General features: G+C 41.3%; 1 protein-coding gene across 1 annotated transcript in view; it reads right to left on the minus strand.

Annotated features, from left to right (window-relative positions):
- Positions 1-789: 789 nt before the first annotated feature.
- LOC109936326 (contactin-associated protein-like 5) overlaps positions 790-21,811 on the minus strand; it is a 767,761-nt gene continuing 746,739 nt past the window's right edge. Inside the window, exons 17-18 of the mRNA XM_048599257.1 lie at positions 8,249-8,320; positions 790-986 (exon numbers count right to left, since the gene is read on the minus strand). Of these exons, the coding sequence (XP_048455214.1) occupies positions 790-986; positions 8,249-8,320 (269 nt within the window). The remainder of the gene's footprint in view (positions 987-8,248; positions 8,321-21,811) is intronic.

A 21,811-nucleotide genomic window follows, 5' to 3' on the forward strand; every position in this document is an offset into this window, starting at 1 on the left:
AACTCTGGCCTCTTGCACATCTTCGATTTTAATTGCCACACAGTTTGGCAGATGTGCCTTCAGCTCCTAAATTCTGGAATACCTTCCCTGAAACTTTCTGCCACTCCCTCCCTCCTCCTTTCAGACTGTCCTTGAGGCATCCCTCTTCAACCAAGCTTTTGTTTGTGACTCACTCATTTGATGTGGGGATCACTGACAGGACCAGCATTTACTGCCTGTCCCTAATTGCCTTGACTGTAACCTATCCTGATATCACCTTAGGTTGCTCTGTGTCAAATATTGTTGAATATTGAGATTTAAGTACCTTGGGATATGTTACAATGATAAAGGCATGCTGTAAACACAAGTTGTTGTTGATGTTGTAACAGTGTTGTCAGGAACTTATCCCCAGATTGTGTTTGCACTGAATTGGTGGGGGGAAAAAAAAATGGGTGGGAGAAGAGCAAATGGAGTCAAACAGAAAATAAAATAGCTGCTTATTTTTTCATGCGGTTTATATAATGGTAATTTTTTTCTCTGCTGTCTTTATATAGAATTTACAAAAGTCTTATTTCTACTCCCCTGAGCTGACCTAGAGTTAGCAGGAAACAATAGGTTATATCTCTGTCCTGTCAAGGTGAACAGAAGTGTAAACCAGTCATTTGTCCTGTGACAATACTTTGAACATAGCATTTGAGCGTTTAGTCTGCAGAATCTAGAGCTAACTCATAGCACAGACAGCGAGTCCCAGCTGTTAGTGTTATTAATCTTCTGTTATATCGGTGGTAATGAGAAGGGCCTGTACCACTGTCAGATGAAATACTCTTTCTTGCCTTCACTAATGGAGTCCTGGTAATTGGCATTGTTCTTCAGTGTGGTGTCAGTATTCTCAGCATATTCCACCCCCTTCGTTTCATTGGTACGATACGTGCCTTTGTGCCTGTACAACAGGCGTCCCATTACAGCAATGACACAGAGGATGACAAAGATAACCACCGCTATCACGCCTGTGAATTTTACACAAATAAGTGTTAGTAAAGACACGTCAAATACTTACAGTTTAGAAATGTTATGTATGTTCAGAGCATCACAACAACATTTGAATTTAGACTGAAACTTCACTGGAAAACTAGAATCCCTACAGTGTGGAAGCAGGCCATTCAGCCCATTGAGTGCATACCCACCCACTAATGAGCATCCCATCCACACCTATACCCTATCACCCTGAATTTCCTGTGGCTAATCTAAAAAATACTGAAAGAACTGCGGATGCTGTAAGTCAGGAACAAAAACGAAGTTGCTGGAAAAGCTCATCAGGTCTGGCAGCATCTGTGAAGGACAAAACAGAGTTAATGTTTTGGGTCCGGTGAGCCTATGGCTAATCTACCCAGCCGACACATCCCTGAACACCACGGGCAATTTAGCATGGCCAATCCACCTAACCCGCACATCTTTGGACTGCGGGAGGAAACCCACACAGACACAGGGAGAATGTGCAACCTTCACACAGGCAGTCACCTGAGGGTGGAATTGAACCCAGGTCCATGGTGCTGTGAGGCAACAGTGCTGACCACTGACCCACCATGCCTTTGGAGTTAATACTCCAAGCAAAAGCTTAAAACCAAGTGACGTGAGTGGATATCAGGGACATGAGCAAATGCTTTGCTGAGAGAGGTCAGTTTGAGGAAAGGTGGAGAGGTTCAGGAAGGGGGTGAAAGAGCTTTAGGCATGGGCAACTAAAAGTACAACCACCAGTACAGGAGTGAACAAATCCTGGGATGCACGGTGTGATAAGTGCAGATCTCCAAGTTCTTGAAATGTTGTTGGTTTGGAAGAGGTTCCAGAGATAAAGGGAGGGCTCCACCATGCAGGAAATGGAATGTAAGGAGGAGAATTATGAAAATTGAGATGCTGCCATGCAGGAAGCCAATATATATCAGCAAAATCGGGGATAATGGGTAAATTGAATCCAGTGTGAGACAGGATACGGGCAGTAGAATTTTGAATAGATCAGATAAGCGATTGAATGCAAACGGCTTCCTTATGTAATAAACAAGAAGAAATGCTAACATGCTTTCTCCCTGATAGTAGGAACTGCAGATGTTGGAGAATCTGAGATAACAAGGTGTAGAGCTGGATGAACACAGTAGGCCAAGCAGCATCAGAGGAGCAGGAAGGCTGACGTTTCGGGCCTAGACCCTTCTTCAGAAATGGGGGAGGGGAAGGGGATTCTGAAATAAATAGGGAGAGAGGGGGAGGCGGATAGAAGATGGATAGAGGAGAAGATAGGTGGAGAGGAAACAAACAGGTCAAAGAGGCAGGATGGAGCTAGTAAAGGTGAGTGTATGTGGGGAGTTAGGGAGGGGATAGGTCAGTCCAGGGAGGACGGACAGGTCAAGGGGGTGGGATGAGGTTAGTCGGTAGGAGATGGGGGTGGGGCTTGAGGTGGGAGGAGGGGATAGGTGGGAGGAAGGACAGGTTAGGGAGGCGGGGACGAGCTGGGCTGGTTTTGGGATGCGGTAGGGGGAGGGGAGATTTTGAAGCTTGTGAAGTCCACATCGATACCATTGGGCTGCAGGGTTCCCAAGCGGAATATGAGTTGCTGTTCCTGCAACCTTTGGGTGGTATTGTTGTGGCACTGCTGGAGGCCCAGGATGGACATGTCGTCTGAGGAATGGGAGGGGGAGTTGAAATGGTTCGCGACTGGGAGGTGCAGTTGTTTAGTGCGAACTGAGCGTAGGTGTTCCACAAAGCGGTCCCCAAGCGTCCGCTTGGTTTCCCCGATGTAGAGGAGGCCACAACGGGAACAGTGGAAGCAGTATACCACATTAGCAGATGTGCAGGTGAACATCTGCTTGATGTGGAAAGTCTTCTTGGGACCTGGGATAGGGGTGAGGGGGGAGGTGTGGGGGCAGGTGTAGCACTTCCTGCGCTTGCAGGGAAAAGTGCCGGGTGTGGTGGGGCTGGAGGGGAGTGTGGAGTGGACAAGGGATTCACGGAGAGAGCGGTCCCTCCGGAAGACAGATAAGGGTGGGGAGGGAAAAATGTCTTTGGTGGTGGGGTCGGATTGCAGATGACGGAAGTGTCGGATGATGATGCGTTGTATCGGGAGGTTGGTGGGGTGGTACACGAGGATGAGGGGAATTCTGTTTTGGTTGTTATTGCGGGGAGGGGGTGTGAGGGATGAGTTGCGGGAAATGCGGGAGACACGGTCGAGGGCGTTCTCGACCACTGAGGGGGGGAAGTTGCGGTCCTTGAAAAACGAGGACATCTGAGCTGCTTGGCCTGCTGTGTTCATCCAGCTCTACACCTTGTTACCTCATGCTTTCTCCCTGTCTGTTGGTGGCTGTGCTGACATTCTCATATGTTTAAGAAATTGTTCTACAGAAAACAATGTTGGTAAGATTTGTGAACTAAACTGGATTATACATTTGGTATAATAATAGACCACGTTTCATTGAATTGCTTTTCTGGTAGTCCTACAGTACAATGTTAATGGAATTGGTAATGAAGCCCAGCTTGGAATTTCTTTTAATGATATTACAACAACTCAGACACTGGCATCTCACTGTTGGGAAATTGCCATTTCCAGTTGAGAAGATGGGAAGTGCAGAAAGTGATCAGGTGTGGAGGAATCTGTCTCCAACCTCTGTATCCTTCCATCAAATAAAATTGGATGTTGAATTTCCATTACTTTCTGTGAATTATACCAGCTACCTCGGAACAGAATTGGTTGAATCCACACACAAGATTGAAGAATTATAACTGTGAGTGCATTGCTCCCTATGCCCTAGTGTTTTCATGATCTTTTACACTTGTTTAAGATTCAGTTAATCAGGATCAGGCCTCATCCTAAAATTAATCACAGCTCCAAGTCAAAATTCTGAGATTGTATGAATTCAAGAAGTATCTTTAAATTAAACTTTTTAAAAATGTATTCGCTTGTGGGATGTGGATGTTGCTGGCTGGCCAGCATTTATTGCCCATTCCTAGTGGCCCTTGAGAAGGTGGTGGTGAGCTGCCTTCTTGAACCGCTGCAGTCCTTCTGCTGTGGGTTGACCCACAATGCCATTAGGGAGGGAATTCCAGGATTTTGACCCAGCGACAGTGAAGGAACAGCGATATATTTCCAAGTCAAGATGGTGAGTGACATGGAGGCAAACTTGAAGGTGGTAGTATTCCCACGTATCTGCTGCCCTTGTTCTCCTAGAGGGATGTGGTCATTGGTTTGGAAGGTGCTGTCTGAGGATATATAGTGAATTTCTGCAGCGCATTCTGCTGTCAGTGGTGGAGGGAGTGGATGCCTTACCCAAACACCCTGGCACACTTAAAATTTCTTTCATGACAAAATGTAGCTATGACGTGAACCCGTGTGAAACAAGGAACCTATTGGATTGTTAATTATTGTTTTCTTTAAGCCATTTTGAGTGATTTCAAATTAGATTCTTCACAAATGGGGAAAATGTTTATTCGTACTCCTGAACCCATCTACAGGTGTATCAATAAAACTGCATCAGTGTTCAAATCCTAATGGTTATAAATGAATATATTAATTTATATAAAGCACATTAGAAAAAGGAAAGACCTACACAGGGTTTTTCATCATCCCTGGACTTATCAAAGCAGCCTGGAGCAAATTAAGTACTATTGCAATGTAATCCCTGTTGTAATACAAAAAATTCAGCTGGCAGTTCTGTGCACAGCAAACTGCTATGGACAGCAATTTGATAATGATTAAAAATTAAGTTTTTGTGGCGCTGATTGAGGGATAAGTATTGGCCAGGAGTAACTCTCCTGATCTTTTTCAAGTTAATGCTGTGGAAGTATTTATATCCACCCAATCAGGAAGTAGGGGCCTCAGTTTAATATCTCGTCTGAAATGTAACACCTCCAACTGTGCAGCATTCCGCCAGTACGACACTAAAGCCTCAGCTTTGACCTTTACACAGAAGTCCTGAAGAGGGACTTGAACCGGCAACCTTGTGACTTTGAGAGTCCCCTTCTTGGGTAGCGACATGGATGGTGGCTCCTGCCAATTTTCAGGAGGCACAGGCAGCAGGACCATCAGAGTTGCAGCACAGAAGGAGGCCATTCGGCCCATCATGCTTGCGCCAGCTTGTCAAGTGAACATTATTGCACCAGTGCCATCTCCTACCTTTTCCTCACTGGAGCCCAGATTGATGCCGGGTCATGTGGGCTCACCAGGTTCAGTTGGAAGAGAGTTGTGGAGGTTGGGTAGCATTCAGGGCGGAGTGAGGTCTTTGCCTCTGATAGTTCTCTCCATTAGGCATTGGCTGGCAAGAGGAAAAGACTATCATCATTCGGCTGGAGGTTGAGGTTACCCTGCTGGGTTACCCACATGGTATGGTCCCCACACAGTCCATTACAGCCACAGTACCTCTGAGAACCTCCATCATAGAATCCCTACAGTGTGGAAACAGGCCCTTCGGCCCAACAAGTCCACACCTCAAAGCATCCCACCCAGACTGATACCCCTGTAACCCACCTAATCTACACATCTCTGAACACTACGGGCAATTTAGCATAGCCAATCCACCTAACATGCTCATCTTTGGACTGTGGGAGGAAACCGGACCACCCAGAGGAAACCCATGCAGACACGGGAAGAATGTGCAAACTCCACACAGACAGTAACCCAAGGGTGGAATTGAACCCAGGGTCGCTGGCGCTGTGAGGCAGCAATGCTAACCACTGAGCCACCGTGCCGCCATCCTACCTCTCCCTGTAATAAACACGGCTGGAACTGGGGGAGATGGATGAGCGATGGGTTCTCTACCATGTACCTTCCCACCAATTTAACCGGCCCCCCTCACAGTGTGCGTATGCCAGGAAAACTAAATTCCATCCTGTATCTTTATGATCATGAATGAATAATATTTTATTTCATGGTTTCAAAATTTGAGTCAAAGTTGAACAATGAATTTTGCAGGAAATCTAAGGTTTTACTTTTATGTTTTGGGCTTATTTTATGGAGGATGCGTATCATATTACAATTAATAGCCTAAGTGGTTCATCAGGTCATATGTGTACTCAGAGTGTATGTAGTAAATCGTGACAGAAAATGCCTGGGACAACATAAACACAAAGCATTTGAAGGGGGGATTACATGAAGAACATCCAATGTGGAACAGGCTTGAGCGGCTGAATGGCCTACTCCTCTTCTTATTTCCTATGGTCATCTATGGGGTCTAATTTTGCGTGCATCATAAATTGAAAGTCTCCTGTCCCTTCTGGCTGTGATGGCACAATGGGCACTACTATCAAAGGAAGAATATGCCAGTTTTGGAGGGGATTGAGAGAAAGTTTACAAGAATGATCCTGGGATGAAGGGCTTAACATATGAGGAATGGTTGAGGACTCTGGGTCTATACCTGATGTTCTTGAGAAGGATGAGAGGGGAATCTGATTGAAACTTAAAGAATTCTGAGAGCCCTGGTTAGACTGGGCGTGGAGAAGTGTGGTGAACCTTCATAGAATCCCTACAGTGAGGAAACAGGCCCTTCGGCCCAACAAGTCCACACTGACCCTCAGAGCATCCCACCCAGACCCATCCCCCATAACCCACCTAATCTACACATCCCTGAACACTATGGGGCAATTTAGCATGGCCAATCCACCTAACATGCATATCTTTGGACTGTGGGAGGAAACCAGAGCACCCGGAGGAAACCCATGCAGACATGAGGAGAAGGTGCAAACTCCACGCAGACAGTCGCCCGAGGGTGGAATCAAACCCTGGTCCCTGGCGCTGTGAGGCAGCAGTGCTAACCACTGAGCCACCGTGAACCTGTGGAACTCATTGCCATAGAAGGCTGAGGAGGCAAAGCCACTGAATTTGTTTAAGACAGTGATAGATGGGCTCTTGATTAGAAAGGGATCAATGGTTACAAGAAGATGACAGGAGAAACATATCAGCCATAATCGAATGGTGGAGCAGACATGATGGGCTGAATGGCCTAATTATGTTCCTCTGTCTTATGGTATTATGATCTAATACAAATTGAGCTTCAAATAGCTTAATTTTCATCCTATTTAGATCAGGTATGCTCCAGAAATGCCCTGGAATTTCCAGGAATTCAAGACTGATTACACAGACAGTGAAGCAAGTACAATATGTGAGAAATGAGGGAAATTTTAAAAATTGTGTGCTTCCATGCTTTAGTCAATTGATTGCAAAAACATTGGAGAAGTAGGTTTGCTGACAGGGAAAAGCAAGAGACTAAGTGATGAACCTTTCCAAATATATACAGCAGATTGGACAATCCTAAGTGATTACAGAATGTACTGACTGTAACTGGGTCCAAGTGGGGTTTTGATCACAGGTTCCTCTTCAAAGGATAGCTTATATGAAAAACGTAAAAACAAAAATCACAAATTGGTGCACATCAGTAACAAGAACCTACATTTATTAATGCCTGTAAGGTAAAAGTCAATCCTTGTCTTTACAGAGATAGTAGGAACTGCAGATGCTGGAGAATCTGAGATAACAAGGTGTAGAGCTGGATGAACACTCTGAAGAAGGGTCTAGACCTGAAACGTCAGCCTGCCTGCTCCTCTGATGCTGCTTGGCCTGCTGTGTTCATCCAGCTCTACACCTTGTTATCCCTTGTCTTTACAAATGGGTTGGTACACAGCTGGAGTGGAGGGTGCAGGTAGAGAAGGAAACAAGCAGACAAATGGTAAAGTGGTAGATGCTGAAAATAGTCAGAAAGTAAGAAAATCCCTCCATCACCTACGCTCAGTAACAGCATTGTGGACCATCTACAAGATGCACTACAGAAATGCTCCAAGATTCTTTTGGCAGCACCTTGCAAATCCATGACCTTTACCATCTAGAAGGACAGATACATGGAAACACCACCATCTGCAAGTTAGCCTCCAAGGTTCACACCATCCTGACCAGGAATTATATAGCTTTTCTGGGTCAAAATCTTGGAACTCCTTCCCTGATAGCACTGTGGATCTACTTACAGAAAATGACTGCAGAGATTCAAAAAGGCAGCTCTTTCTTGAGGACAACTTGGGTAGGCAATAAGTGCTGGCCCAGAAGCATGGCTGAAAATTTTATATCATAGATTCATACATATATATTGAACTGTAGCTGTAAAGTCAAGTCTTTAGTTGGTGCCTTATTTTTAGCTCAGATTTCTATCATTAAAGCCCTCAGCTTTTCCCCTCTGATAAAGAAGCCTGGAAACAACTGTGAGAGTGATGACTGGGGAACCCAGAAAACTTGATCTGATCTTACCTCCAATGACTGCTGAGTCACTCCTTATTGCATTCGTTAGAAGCTTACCCTCCTCAATTTCCCCTGGGTGATCTGCAACACAAAACAATGTATCATTTACAGTAACAAAGGGTTGTTGAGCTGAAACAGAGAAGACATCTGTACAGCAAGCCTTGGAATATAGGCTATGTTAGTTTTCTTAGTTGGGCCCACATATGGAAAAATACATTCGCCCTGCAGCATGAAACAAATATTAGCTTTGGAAGGAATTAGGGAACAGATTTATTGGAATTATACCAGAGTTTGCAGTGTGATATTGTGAAGATAGGTGTCTTAAATCAGCCAAGCCTTCTTTGACAGGACCTTCCAAATCCATAGCCTTTACCATCTAGAAGGACAAGGGCAGCAGCTGTACCCCTACCACCCCAGTTATAATCTCTTCCAACCTCTTATATCGACCAGAGGACACAAAAGCTTAAACACACGTAACAACAGATTCAAGAACAGCTTTCTCCCCGCTGTTATAAGACTGCTGAATGGACCTGTCAAATTTTAAACTTAAGTGTTGATCTTGCTCTTTGCGCATCTTCTCTGTAGTCGTAACGTTGTATTCTTCGCTCTGTTCTATTACCCTGATGCACTTTGTATGAAATGGTCTGCCTGTACTGCATGCAAAACAAAACTTTTCGCTGTACCTGGGTACATGTGACAATCATAAATCAAATCAAATCAAATCATTTTCTACTCAACGTCATGCACCATCCCGTCTTGAAACCATATTACTTTTCTTCACCTTATTGTTCAAACTCCTGGAACTCCCTTCTTAATAGCATTGACAGGGTACTTACACCCTGTGTGCTGCAGCAAAGCCAGAAGGCAACTCACTTTTATTTTGTCCAGGGCAATGAAGGATGGGCATCAAATGTCTTGCCAGCTAGGCTCAATCATGTGAGATTATTATTCAAGCATTAAATCTGTCCTTTCTGTCTCAGATGGATTCAAAAGAGAGGCTTCTGTTGAAGAAGTTCTGGGGAGTTGGCTTTGCAAAATAATTGTCTCTCAATCAACTTCTCAAGAAAATTATCTGGTTGTTAAATTTATTGTCATTTCTGGGAGACTGCTATGTGTTATCTGACCACCTTTGTTTTCTATATCACAACAGGGACTAAATTTTAAAAAGCACGTGAAGAGCCACAAAACTCTTCAGGGATCCCCACGATCATGAAAATGAACTGAAGTTACTGATCTCTTTCTGTTTGTACTTTGTTTGATTTATTGGATACATGGCAACTATATGCTTTGACAGCATTTCCTGTGTCTCTGCACCTGCTTTGAAGAAGAAAAATAAACTGCTTGATTACTATAATTAATCCCAGCGCTCTCATTTTCATCAAATTATAAACGTCAAAGGCAAAAAAAAAAAATTTACATTTCTGGTAAGTCTGTGATACAGGTCATGAGAGTGCTGAATTGTTCATATGATGAAATGCTGACGTTTTACCCTTACTTTCACATCCCTGACACAAAGAAAATTTGGCTTTTCACAACAATTTCCATACATTAGTTTGCAAGTTAAAAGTTAACTACTATCTTTGCAACCACTTGGAGAAGATTAGCTACAGAATGATTACTTGAAATCAGAGCTCAACTTGAAGATTTTGTCAGAATTTTGAACAATGCGAGATTTCAAACAACACCTGTTTGACATTATCACAATAGAGCAGAGAAGGAAACAAAGACCTTTCATTTGTGTACTGCCTTCTATGACCTCAGGACATCTGAAAGCACATTGCTCTGTTTGAATTGTTGTCACTCTAAGGATGCAGGAAGCATGCAGACAGAGTTTGTATATAGAAAGTTTCAAAAATAAGATATAAGAAATGCTGTGGAATCAGTGTTTTCGATCACTAAAGCAAGGGAGAAAAAAAATGACAACGTAAGGGAAAATATGAATACAGGAGAATTCAGAAATAGCATTCCTGAAAACTTAGAAACCTGCATAAATATGCATCCAGTAATAAAGATCAAAGAAGCAACAGTTCTGGCAGATAGAAACATAGGAATATAAAAAATAGGACCTGGATTAGGCCATTCAGCCCTTAACTATGATCATGGCCAATCATGCAACTCACTATACAGCTCCTGCCTTCTCCCCAAATCCTGTGATCCCTTTAGCGCTCAGAACTATATCTAACTCCTTCTTGCAAACATTCAATGTTTTGGCCTCAATTGCTTTCTGTGGCAGAGAATTCCACAGGCTCACCATTCTCTGTGTAAAGAAATTTCTCCTCATCTCAGTCCTATATGACTGCTCCTGTATCTTTAAACTCTGACCCCGATCCTGGAATTCCTGGTCATCGAGAACATCCTTATCGCATATACACTACCCTGTTTTAGGGTTTCATAGATTTCTTTGAGCTCACTTCTCATTCTTCTAAACTCCATTGAATATAGTCCTGCTTGATCCAGTCTCTCTTCATTTGTCAGCTGTCTCATTCCCAGAATCAATCCAGTCAAGCTTCATTGTACTTCCTCCAAAGCCAGAACATCCTTCCACAGATAAGGAGACAAAAACTGTACCCTCAATGTGGTCTCACCAAGGCCAAGTTTAATTGCAACAAAATGCTCCTGCCCCTGTACTTGAAACCTCTCACAATGAAGGCCAACATACAATTTAACTTCTTCACTGCCTGCTACACCTGCACACGTTCTTCTAGTGACTGGTGTACAAGGACACCCATGTCTCATTGCAACTCCCCCTTTCCCAATCTATCACCTGTCAGATAATAATCTACCTTCCTATTTTGTTACCAAAGTGCATAACTTCACATTTATCTACAATTACTTCGACTGCTATGAATTTTGTCACTCACTCAACCTGTGCAAATCATACTGAAACATCTTTGCATCCTCCTTACAGTTCACCCTTCCACCCATTTGTGTCTTCTACAAACTTGGAGATATTACATTCAGTTCCTTTACCTAAACCAATAATGTACTTTGTGAATAGCTGGAGTCCAGCACTGATCCCTGCTGTACCCCACTATTCACTGGCTGCCACTCGGAAGAAGACTCGTTTATTCCTACTCTTTGTTTCCTGTCTGCAAGCCAGTACTTTAATGCTATCAGTGCATTACTATCCATCCCTCCCAATTCCAAACGCTTTAGTTTTACATGCTAATCTCTTATGTGGGACTTTATTGAAAGTTTTCTGCAAGTCAAGTGAACTACATCCACCAGGTCGCCAGTATCAACTCTAGTAGCTACATCCTCAAAAATTTCCAATCAATTTGGCAAGTGTGCTGGAACTTTTTAATATCTATGATATCTTGTACAGGTAATTATAAGTGGCAGATGATTATATTGGAATGTACAAGGAAACTGGAGAAGTAGAAATGCAGTAGATAAAGGAAGTATTGGTTTTAGGGAACATTTTTTATAGAAGGAAACCAAAGTAATAAAGGAGAGAGGCTAGGAATTGACGTAAAGAAATTAACATGCTTCCATTGTAAAAGAATGACATGGCAAAACTAGTTGTTGGTTGTTAAATGGGAGACCAACTAAAATATTAGGAATGTGGAAGGAATCTTCAGTAAAGAGGGCATGAGATAAGAAACATGAGGTATCAAAACTGCAGCAGGAGCAGAGATAGAACATGTTTCCCTAGAATTAATTCAGAAGGAAGAGTGGCTCAGGACAGTCATGAAAATCTTTCTCCAAATATTGACAAGATGAATCAGCCCATTGGATGATCTGAATATTTTACTTCAAAAGGGGAGGTATTTCCTTATTTTTCAAATTAAAATAAAAATATCGAGAGAAAACAGAGTTAATGTTTCAAATCCAGTGACACTTCTTCAGAACCTTCTTCAATTCTAAAGAAGTATCACTGTCCTCAAAGCAGTAACTCTCTTTTCTCTCTGCAAATGCTGTCAAACCTACTGAGTTTCTCCAGCAATTTCTGTTTTTGCTTGTTTCAGATCCCCAATATCTCAGTTCTTTGTTTTATTTAAGATATTGAAAGACACTGGAGCAAATCAGTCACTGATACTGGCTAATGATACTTTTTGTCTTCCTGAGGCTGATGAAGGAGAAAATATTGACTGGAAGTATATATGGATGGTACACGGCAGTGTCATCATAGAGAGTTAGATGAAAGAGTAAATGGAAAAGTGATGGTTGGAGTGGTGAGAAAGGTTCCTATAGAAGGAATTGATTTTATTTTAGGGAACAATCTGGCAGTTTCAAGAACATTGGCCTCACCAAGGGCAGTTGAACATCAGTGGATACAAAAGGAACTCAAGCTGAAGAAGGAACATCCTGTACTATTTCCCAGACTGCATTGTGTCAAGGTTTTGGGGCCACAGAATTAGATAGGGAGAAGAGTAGTCTATCAGAAAGTGAGATGACTTGGACATTCGGTTATTGGATACAATATTCAAAGATTTAACTGAAAGGAGCAGAGTGAAGAGAATGATTTTGACATGTTTCATCCACCTTCTTTAAAAGAAATTTAACAAGTGGATTCTGAAATGAAGGAGTTAACCAAATAACTGATTCAGAAATTGAATCAAAAAGATTACCTGTTTGTTTAATTACTTGAGAGACAAAATACTAATGAGGAAATGGAGATCACCTCAAATACCTGCCAATTCGATATTGGCAATGGTCCATCAGGTGCTACTTCCATTAGAATTTTGTAATGGCATTTTACGTGTTGCTCATGAAATTCCAATGGTCAGGGTTACATAAAAATGTGTTCACATTGCACCAGACATGTCATACATGTCAGGTGGAGGGGTAACATCAGCCAGCAATTAAATTAGCATTTGATTTTGATGCCAGCTTTTGAAGAACCATTCAGCAGGGTCTCAGTAGATTGTGTAGGACCCCTCCCTAAAATAAGGAATTGGAATCAGTATCTTTTGATGATTATGGGTGTTTCCACAAGATTTCCTGAACAATGCCCTTAGGGAAAATTATTGAAAAAATGGTATTAGAAAAGTTCATTTAATTCTTCACAGTTGTGGAGTACCCAAAAAGGTAAAATTAAATAAAATTTCAAATTTTAGGTTGTAAGTATTCAAATAAATTCTGACTACTTTGGGAATGAAACAATTTACATTGTCTGCTTACCACATACAATCTCAAGGTGCATTGGAAATGTAGAACATAGAACATTGCAGCGCAGTACAGGCCCTTCGGCCCTCGATGTTGCACCGACCTGTGAAACCAATCTGAAGCCCATCTAACCTAAACTATTCCATTATCATCCATATGTTTATCCAATGACCATTTAAATGCCCTTAAAGTGGGCGAGTCTACTATTTTTGCAGGCAGGGCATTCCACGCCCTTACTACTCTCTGAGTAAAGAACCTACCTCTGACATCTGTCCTATATCTATCACCCCTCAATTTAAAGCTATGTCCCCTCGTGCTAGCCATCACCATCCGAGGAAAAAGGCTCCCACTGTCCACCCTATCTAATCCTCTGATCATCTTGTAATTATTGATCCTAGGATCAATCTTTGAAGACTATGATTAAAGCTTATTGTCAAAAATTTCCTCATGATTAAAATTAGGAATTTCTTTGTTACTACTTGCCATTAGAGACCCCCTTAATGAAACCACAATCCTATTGGTGTTCACGAACACCTTAGTCATCTCCAGGGAACTAGTGAAAAAGGTTCTTTGGACTTTATCAAATCAAAAAGTAAGCAATGCAAATTATGCAGTGACTATTCCAGACAGGAAAAAGAATCAGTGAGTGTGTTATGCTGACATATTATGCCAAGGATGCTAGTCAGGAGAAAGGTGTATTTATGAGGGAAGGAAGTAGAGAGTGAAATAAATATCAGAAAATTGAGAATGATCCAGAAATTGAAAATTCAAAAGTTGACCCACCAGCAATCAGAGTGTATTATATAAAGGTACTTAAAGGATTAGATAATTTATATTCTAGAAAAGTATCAAAGTGATTTACAGAAGCTCTCACAGAATCCTAAATTGATTTACTATGAATAGACAAAAAACACTTTTGGCTGTTCATATTAATATTAAGGATATGATACCTAAATGACATCCTTACAGATTAACTCAAATTATGGAAGAGATTAAGTTTGTGATAGGCAATGATAGTGGGTAGTGGGCAATGGTAGTGAGAGCTCACCTATTATGATTGTGTCGAGACTGGATGGGTCACAAAAATTCAATATTAATTGTGACAAAGTCAACGCAGTAATACTATTCCAAGATTGGTGGACTGCACTGAATGAATTGAACATGCATGATTGGTCACCAAATTCAACTTATTGAAAGGATATTGGCAAGATCCACTGACTGATAGAGCCAAAATAAAATTAGCTTTTGTAAAACTGGATGGAGTTTATCAATGCAGAGTTTTGCATTTGAAATGAAAAATGAACCAGCAACATTCCAATGATTAACCAAAAAAGGCACTGATGGACAGTGTAACTGCATTGTTTACATCAATGGCTTGGCTGATTTCAGCTCAACCTGGGAAGAACAAATGCACAATTTGATTTAATGGTTTATTTGCTACAAAAGCCAATTTGGTAATATAAATCTCGTTAAGAGTCAATTAACCAAAATAAAAGTGACCTTTTTGGCTGACAAGGTAGGACATGGCCAAGTAACACTCAGGGAGCTGAAAGTAAGGGCTATTGTGGACTTTCCCATGTTTAAGATGAAACATGAAATTTTATAATACTGACCAAAAAGTTGTTCCAAACTTTAGCACTGTCATGGCACATCTAAATTAATTTGTTGAAGGGCAGAAAATTGTAGTGGATGCAGGAATGTCAGAGTACCTTTGCAAATTTTAAAGCTATCCTGACAATCTCACTGGTTTGGACTATGCCAAACAATGGGAAGACATTCAAACTGGCCAGTGACATTGATATGGAGTGTGTTTACTACAAGATGATGAGATATGATATCAAATGGCCTGTTCATTATTTTTCAGAGAAACCGACCACATAACAACAACAATATTTAATACTTGAGCCTTGTGTTGGCCTGTTATCTTTTTAAAATATAGATCATTAACAATATGGAAAAAAAAACTGCTACTCAAATGTCCAATAATCTTTGAGTTTTGCATAGCTTTCGGGACAAGAATTTGTAAGCATTTCACAAAGTTTAATTCAAATAAACTTTGAAAATCATTCATATGCCTGGAGAAGAAAATGTTATAGCCGATGTTTTATTGAGATTACATATGAAACTGAATGCTATGATGTCCGTGGACTTTAGGAAAACATCGTTATTGTGTCAGAAATAGCATATTTAAAGCCGATAGGTTACTTCTGTTAATGTGATATAGAAATAGTGTTCAGATAATTTTTGATGGGTATTGGAAATTGCTTTTAAATATATATTTTCATTCTTCTTTAGGGCCAGTGTGATGATATGTTTTAATAAAATTTATTTAGAATTTAGATTCTGAACTAGTTGCAAATGTGTTTTGATCTAATAATTAGGGTTTAATAATTAACTTGTCAGTTTTTCTGGGGCCATAAATGTTAAACCAGTATGTGCCAAAAAGCAGAGATAGTAGGAACTGCAGATGCTGGAGAATCTGAGATAACAAGGTGTAGAGCTGGATGAACACAGCAGGCCAAGCAGCATCAGAGGAGCAGGAAAGCTGACGTTTCGGTGGACTTCACAAGCTTCAGAATCTCCCCTCCCACAACCGCATCCCAAAACCAGCCCAGCTTGTCCCCGCCTCCCTAACCTGTCCTTCCTCCCACCTATTCCCTCCTCCCACCTCAAGCCCCACCCCCATATCCTACCTACTAGCCTCATCCCGCCCCCTTGACCTGTCTGTCCTCCCTGGACTGACTTATCCCCTCCCTAACTCCCCACCTACACTCACCTTTACTGGCTCCAACCCCGCCTCTTTGACCTGTCTGCTTCCTCTCCACCTATCTTCTCCTTTATCCATCTTCCATCTGCCTCCCCCTCTCTCCCTATTTACTTCAGAATCGTCTTCCCCTCCCCCATTTCTGAAGAAGGGTCCTGGCCCAAAACATCAGCTTTCTAGCTCCTCTGATGCTGCTTGGCCTGCTGTGTTCATCCAGCTCTACACCTTGTTATCTCTGTGCCAAAAAGCAGTTGACTGGGGTCTTGTTGGAGTGATAATATGAAATTATTAGTATTATTATTTATTAGTATTGTGTGAGGTTCACGATCAGAGAGAGTAAATATTGAAAGCCATTAGCTATATTTTGTTTTAGAAATATCATGAATTTTTAATATGTTTAGGAAAATGCCATAGTTCAGAAAGCTTTTGGAACCAGTTGTGAAGACCTGGCTGGGGTTATGTGTAAGAATAGTTTCTCCTGAAGAAAGGAGTTAGTTCAGAAGAGTTAGGAAAGAGGTAGGGGTTTTAGTTTGAAAATTACAGGCCTAAAGTTCTTGGCCAAAAGCCAGAAGGGTTATTTGAAATTAAGAAAGCTTAAGCTGAATTGGTGAAAAATTAAGGAGAAGCCTGTCAATACGATCAAAAAGGGAGCCCTCTCTCTCTGGTATTTGAATACTGTAAAGTAATGGTATTGGATAGTATTTACTTTGCTCATGTGTTTTGAAATTTTTCAATGTGTGTTATAGTTTAATAGCATGGTTTGGTCTATTTCATTTTAATTTATTTTGTGTAATAAACTTATGTTTTATTGTTAAAACTAGGTCTGCAGAGATACATGTTTATGTTTCAGTGAAAGATCACGACATTAAATTAGAAAAAATACAGTATATGATCTACTAAGTCAGATTTCACTCTGGGATCTGACTTGTCTAATCGTAACTTCAGGTGGGGCTGAAAGAATTGTCCATGTATTCATTTGACATTGCTAGCCTACTTTAAGAAACTATATACGTTTGCACTGCTGTACTATACTATGGTGATCTGGACCCACCACTGTTGTGTGAATTCATATTCATTGAACGTATGAACTCAGCAACTCACACAGTTGAACTCAGTTCCAACAGGACTATGTATGGCCAAAATGGATTGGAATCATTACTCGATCCAATTCTCACAAAAATCTTTGTTGGGTTCCGGGAGAAATGTACCTCTTTGATGGAATTACTCTTAACCCTTGCATATTTCCAATATGTAGCTGATACATTTGCTACAGTTAAATCCAGAACTGCATGCAAGAAGTTCCTCACACATTCTTTTTGGGCTCCATCCTTACTTCCCAGATTAGCAGTTGGAAGGTTGAACCTGCAAAATTACTGTATACCATCGATAGAGCTGTTGCATGTTGAAATTTTAACATTACTGAGTACACAATGGAGTGAAAGCAAGCTTTAGAAACAGTTAAAGTACACACATTGCAGATGTTCTTGTAGTGTTCTATCTGCTAGATCAGCCAACAGCAACCAGGACCAATTTAATAATGGCATATCCCTTTCTTATTATATTTCAGCCAATCATATCCAGTAGTATTTGTGGGAAGCATTATTCTCTGATATATTACATATAGAGAGGAGATCAAGGGGTTGAAAGACGATGGAAACAATCACAGAGGTATATTCACTGCTGGGAATGTTGCTGAACAACATTATAGTATAGTAGGAGGTGATTCAGGCTATTGTATCTTTACTGGCTCTCCGATGGACCCGAGTGCCATTTCCTCCATGAAGTTCAATATGTTCTTCCTTTTCCATTAACACATCTGGAACTATAACCCACTGGCAATGAAACCAGGAGTGACCTTTTCATATATAGGTTGCTAGAAACCTCAAACTCAATTCTCAAAATGACGATGATTCTATGGTTCAAATGGACACTTCAAGAATGGGTATGGGTCTTTTTTTGGTGGCTAAGAGAATTGAGGGAATCAGCAGTGCTAAAGAATTTGAAAAACACAATGACTTTAGTTAAACACCAGAGAGGAGGAAATTGCACGTCAGTATTCTGATTTAGGTAAGTCCTTCATTTCTCTGCAATCTTCAGAGATGTGAGATCGACTTTCTATTTTCTAGGTTGGGCCCACCTCAAATTAAAGCCATGCCATTACAATGATAAAGTGCTTCACCTCAGCACCTCATGCTTTTCCTTGAATCATTTCTAATACCTCTATGACTCTATCAAGGGTTGTATGTGGAGATTGATCTTCAGTTCCTCGAGACTCCAGGCCAATCCTGGAATTTGGCAAACGTAGGCCCTGGTCGGAACGATCTTTCCCGAAGTCAGTGGCTCCTCTATTTCAGGACATTGTCTTCAGTCCCAGGAGTGGCAATGCTCCCTGGGACAAGAGGGCTGCTGGGCCATTTGATTGGCCGGTAGCTTTCAGAGGACAGACTTCCTCCTGGGAAGTGACACTTCAAAACAATTAATAGCCTGACAAATAGCTGTTGGTGGGCTGGCACCCAGCATTTAGCTGGAGATAGAGGACTTTAGCCCCAGTGAGTGAGTTCAGCCCCATAACTTTAAAATCTAACTTAAAGGAGATACACTCTATATCTACTTCTGGCATCAAACAACCTACTCATCCACAACAAAAACCAAGTTGCTGGAAAAGCTCAGCAGGTCTGGCAGCACCTGTGAAGGAAAAAACAGAGTTAACATTTCGGGTCTGGTGACCCTTCATCAGTTCTGAGCTTTTGCTCCTGATTTACAGCATCTGCAGTTCTTTCGTTATTAACCGATCCATCCAGGTGGCTGTGGGTTCAGGTCTACTCCAAAGACTTGAAGGCTAAGTCTAAACTGACCCTTCTCCACACTGATGGAGTGCTGCACTGCTGCAGGAACTACATTCTAGATGAGGCTTTAAACTGAGACTCTGGCGGCTCTCTCAAACAGAGATCAAAGATCCTGTAGGATTACTTTGAAGAAGGGCAAGTGAAGTGGGAGGGCTGTCCTCCACATGTCCTGTCAAACATTGATCCCTCACCTAATATCTCCATTACACATTATCATGCCAGCATCTGACTCTTCCTATGCCTAAATTTGCTGCGGTGTTTCCTACATTGCAACTGTGACTACACTCCAAGGAACATTTCACTGTGAAGCACTTTGGGACTTCCTCGGGTAATGAAAGGTGTTTAATAACTGGAAGTCATTTTTTGCTTCTTCTCAATTTTTGTACTGTTATTCAGAATGTCATGTAATTCCTTCTGCTGTAGAGGTACCAATTTGCTAAGTGATCAGTACAAAGTGTTTCCAGTGTTCCATTATCTACAGAATCCCCCAGGTGTCTGACAATCTTTTCTTGACTCACTTACCAAAGTGGTGTCTGATTTTCAAAGTGTCACAGACATGTTATCCAGCAAATGGAAGAAACAAAGTTGTGCATGCCATGCTTTCCTGTCATGTTTTCCAAATATGCAGAAAGCTATTGATTTGAAAACCATGTGTGTAGGAGCAGAGTTATTCCCTTATCCATATCTCCAGCATATAGCATTCTTTCTTCAGTTATATCATTTGTTCTTAAGTAGCACTGATGGGTCTATTGGCCATAAATCTTGTCATGTTGATTGGAAGGCTCCAATATTAAATTAGTTCACCAGTCCTGTTCTAAGTGCTTATGGACTTGATCCATAGCATAACAATGCCCAAATCAGTATGAGAAATTTCTTTCAAGCATCTAATTCTTCCAAAGCCCTCTCTACCTCTTTCATGCCTTCATCCATTCAACATATCAGCAAATTTGTAAAACCAAAAAGGCTTGCAATTATCTGGTTATTTTCATAACCATCAAGTGTATGATTTACAGCTGATGTAGCATTTCTTAAATCTTCTATATCCACCTCAGAGGGGCCTCAGTTTAACATTGTGTCTGAAAAACAGCATCTCTGCCAGTGCAGCACTCCTTCAGTTCTTCACTGGAGTGAACGCAAAACCTTGAGACTCAAAGTGCAAATGCTTGCAATTGAGTTATAGCTGACGCAAATGCTACATTATTTCATACCTCTTCTGCAGTCCCAGTTCCGTCAACCCACCATTGCTAGCTGTGCCTTCAACTGTTTAAGTCCTCGACTCTCAAATTCCTTCAGTAAACCTTCTCACTTTTCCACCTGTCTTTATGTCATCTCTTAAAACCTACCTCTTCTACCAAACTTTTGACCATTTATCCTAAGATCTCTTTTTTTTGGCTTGGAGCCATTTTTTATATGTGGAGTATCTCAAGATACTTTGCCGCTTTAAAGTCCTATGCTGGACATTTTATATGTTATTTTTTCTATTTTATTCCAAATACTTAAGTATCTGTACATGGGTATCTTGCACTAAGATGGTGCTGTAATTGATGACATTGCAAACTGTTCACTGCATTCATTTGAGTGTACGTGACAATAAAGCTAATTCAGTTCCATTCAATTTAATTCAAGTTGTTGTCATTGTTGTAATTTAGCTTGAGTTCATAATCAAGATGCAGGTTGATTAACGAAGCGAGGAAAATATAATGTGGTGAATTCAAGGGCATTGGGAGGGGGGCGGGGCGCTAGGCTATGGTGCTGCGCGCATAATACACAGAGCTTTTCTCTGCATGAAACCACTCTTCGCAGAGCTGAGGGTGTGTGCCACCTGCATTGCATGCCTGAAAAGGAAAGCATCTCGTTCTTTACTATAAATATCTATTAGCTGGATTGCGAAAAACAATTAAAATTAGCACAATGGAATTGAATTTCCCATAATATGTAGCAGAATTCTTCACTGGTAAATAGCAAACTCCACAGTGCACTGCTTATTTTAGTAAACTATCCTAATTCCTAATTCTGAAGAAGGGTCCAGACCCAAAACGTCAGCTTTCCTGCTCCTCTGATGCTGCCTGGCATGCTGTGTTCCTCCAGCTCCACACCTTGTTATCTCAGACTCCAGCATTGGCGGTTCCTCTAATCTCTAATTCCTTTTGAACTGTTTAAGCATATCCCATTGCCTGAAATCCTAAAACTATGGTTCATAATCTCCAAGCCACACTGAGGAGCATCTATAACAAATGTACCTTAATTTGCCATCCAAAATGTTTCCGAGCACTTACCTCAGCCCTGGAAACAAACATCTTTCAAAACACTCAAGCTTACATTTCATTTCATCACTGGGCTCACATAACCATAAACTCTAATTCTCAACTCCACCAATGTCATTACAAAGTGGATAGGCAGAATCTTCTAGATTAGGAGGTGACAGATGGTTCATGGCCGCAAGGCATGAAGAAAGATCATAAGTTGATTAAAAAGATAAAACACGATTAGTTTAAATCTTAAAGATGAACTTTGAGTAAAACATGGCCACTGCTGATCACATGATGCCAGTTGACCACGACTTCTGGAAAGTTCCACTCAGCAGTAAACAGAACAGGGCTTTGAGCCAATGTTCTTTGGACAGTCTGGGTCTTGCATTGTCTGGACCTTGCAGTTAACAAACACAAAAAGACCAGTATTCAAGATTGCTCACCAGTTAGTTCTGAACATAAGATGGCTGCAAAATAGGGTGGTGTGGGGTGCCTATTTAAAGTAATTTTGCCTGAAGTGGACAGAAAGCAGAAATTTGTTCAATTAAAGTGTGAAGACTTTTGTTCAGACGAAGGATTATTCGAGCAGGGGATTGGAAACAAG

Source organism: Rhincodon typus, chromosome 7 (genome assembly GCF_021869965.1).
Source record: "Rhincodon typus isolate 14 chromosome 7, sRhiTyp1.1, whole genome shotgun sequence".
NCBI lineage: Eukaryota > Metazoa > Chordata > Chondrichthyes > Orectolobiformes > Rhincodontidae > Rhincodon > Rhincodon typus.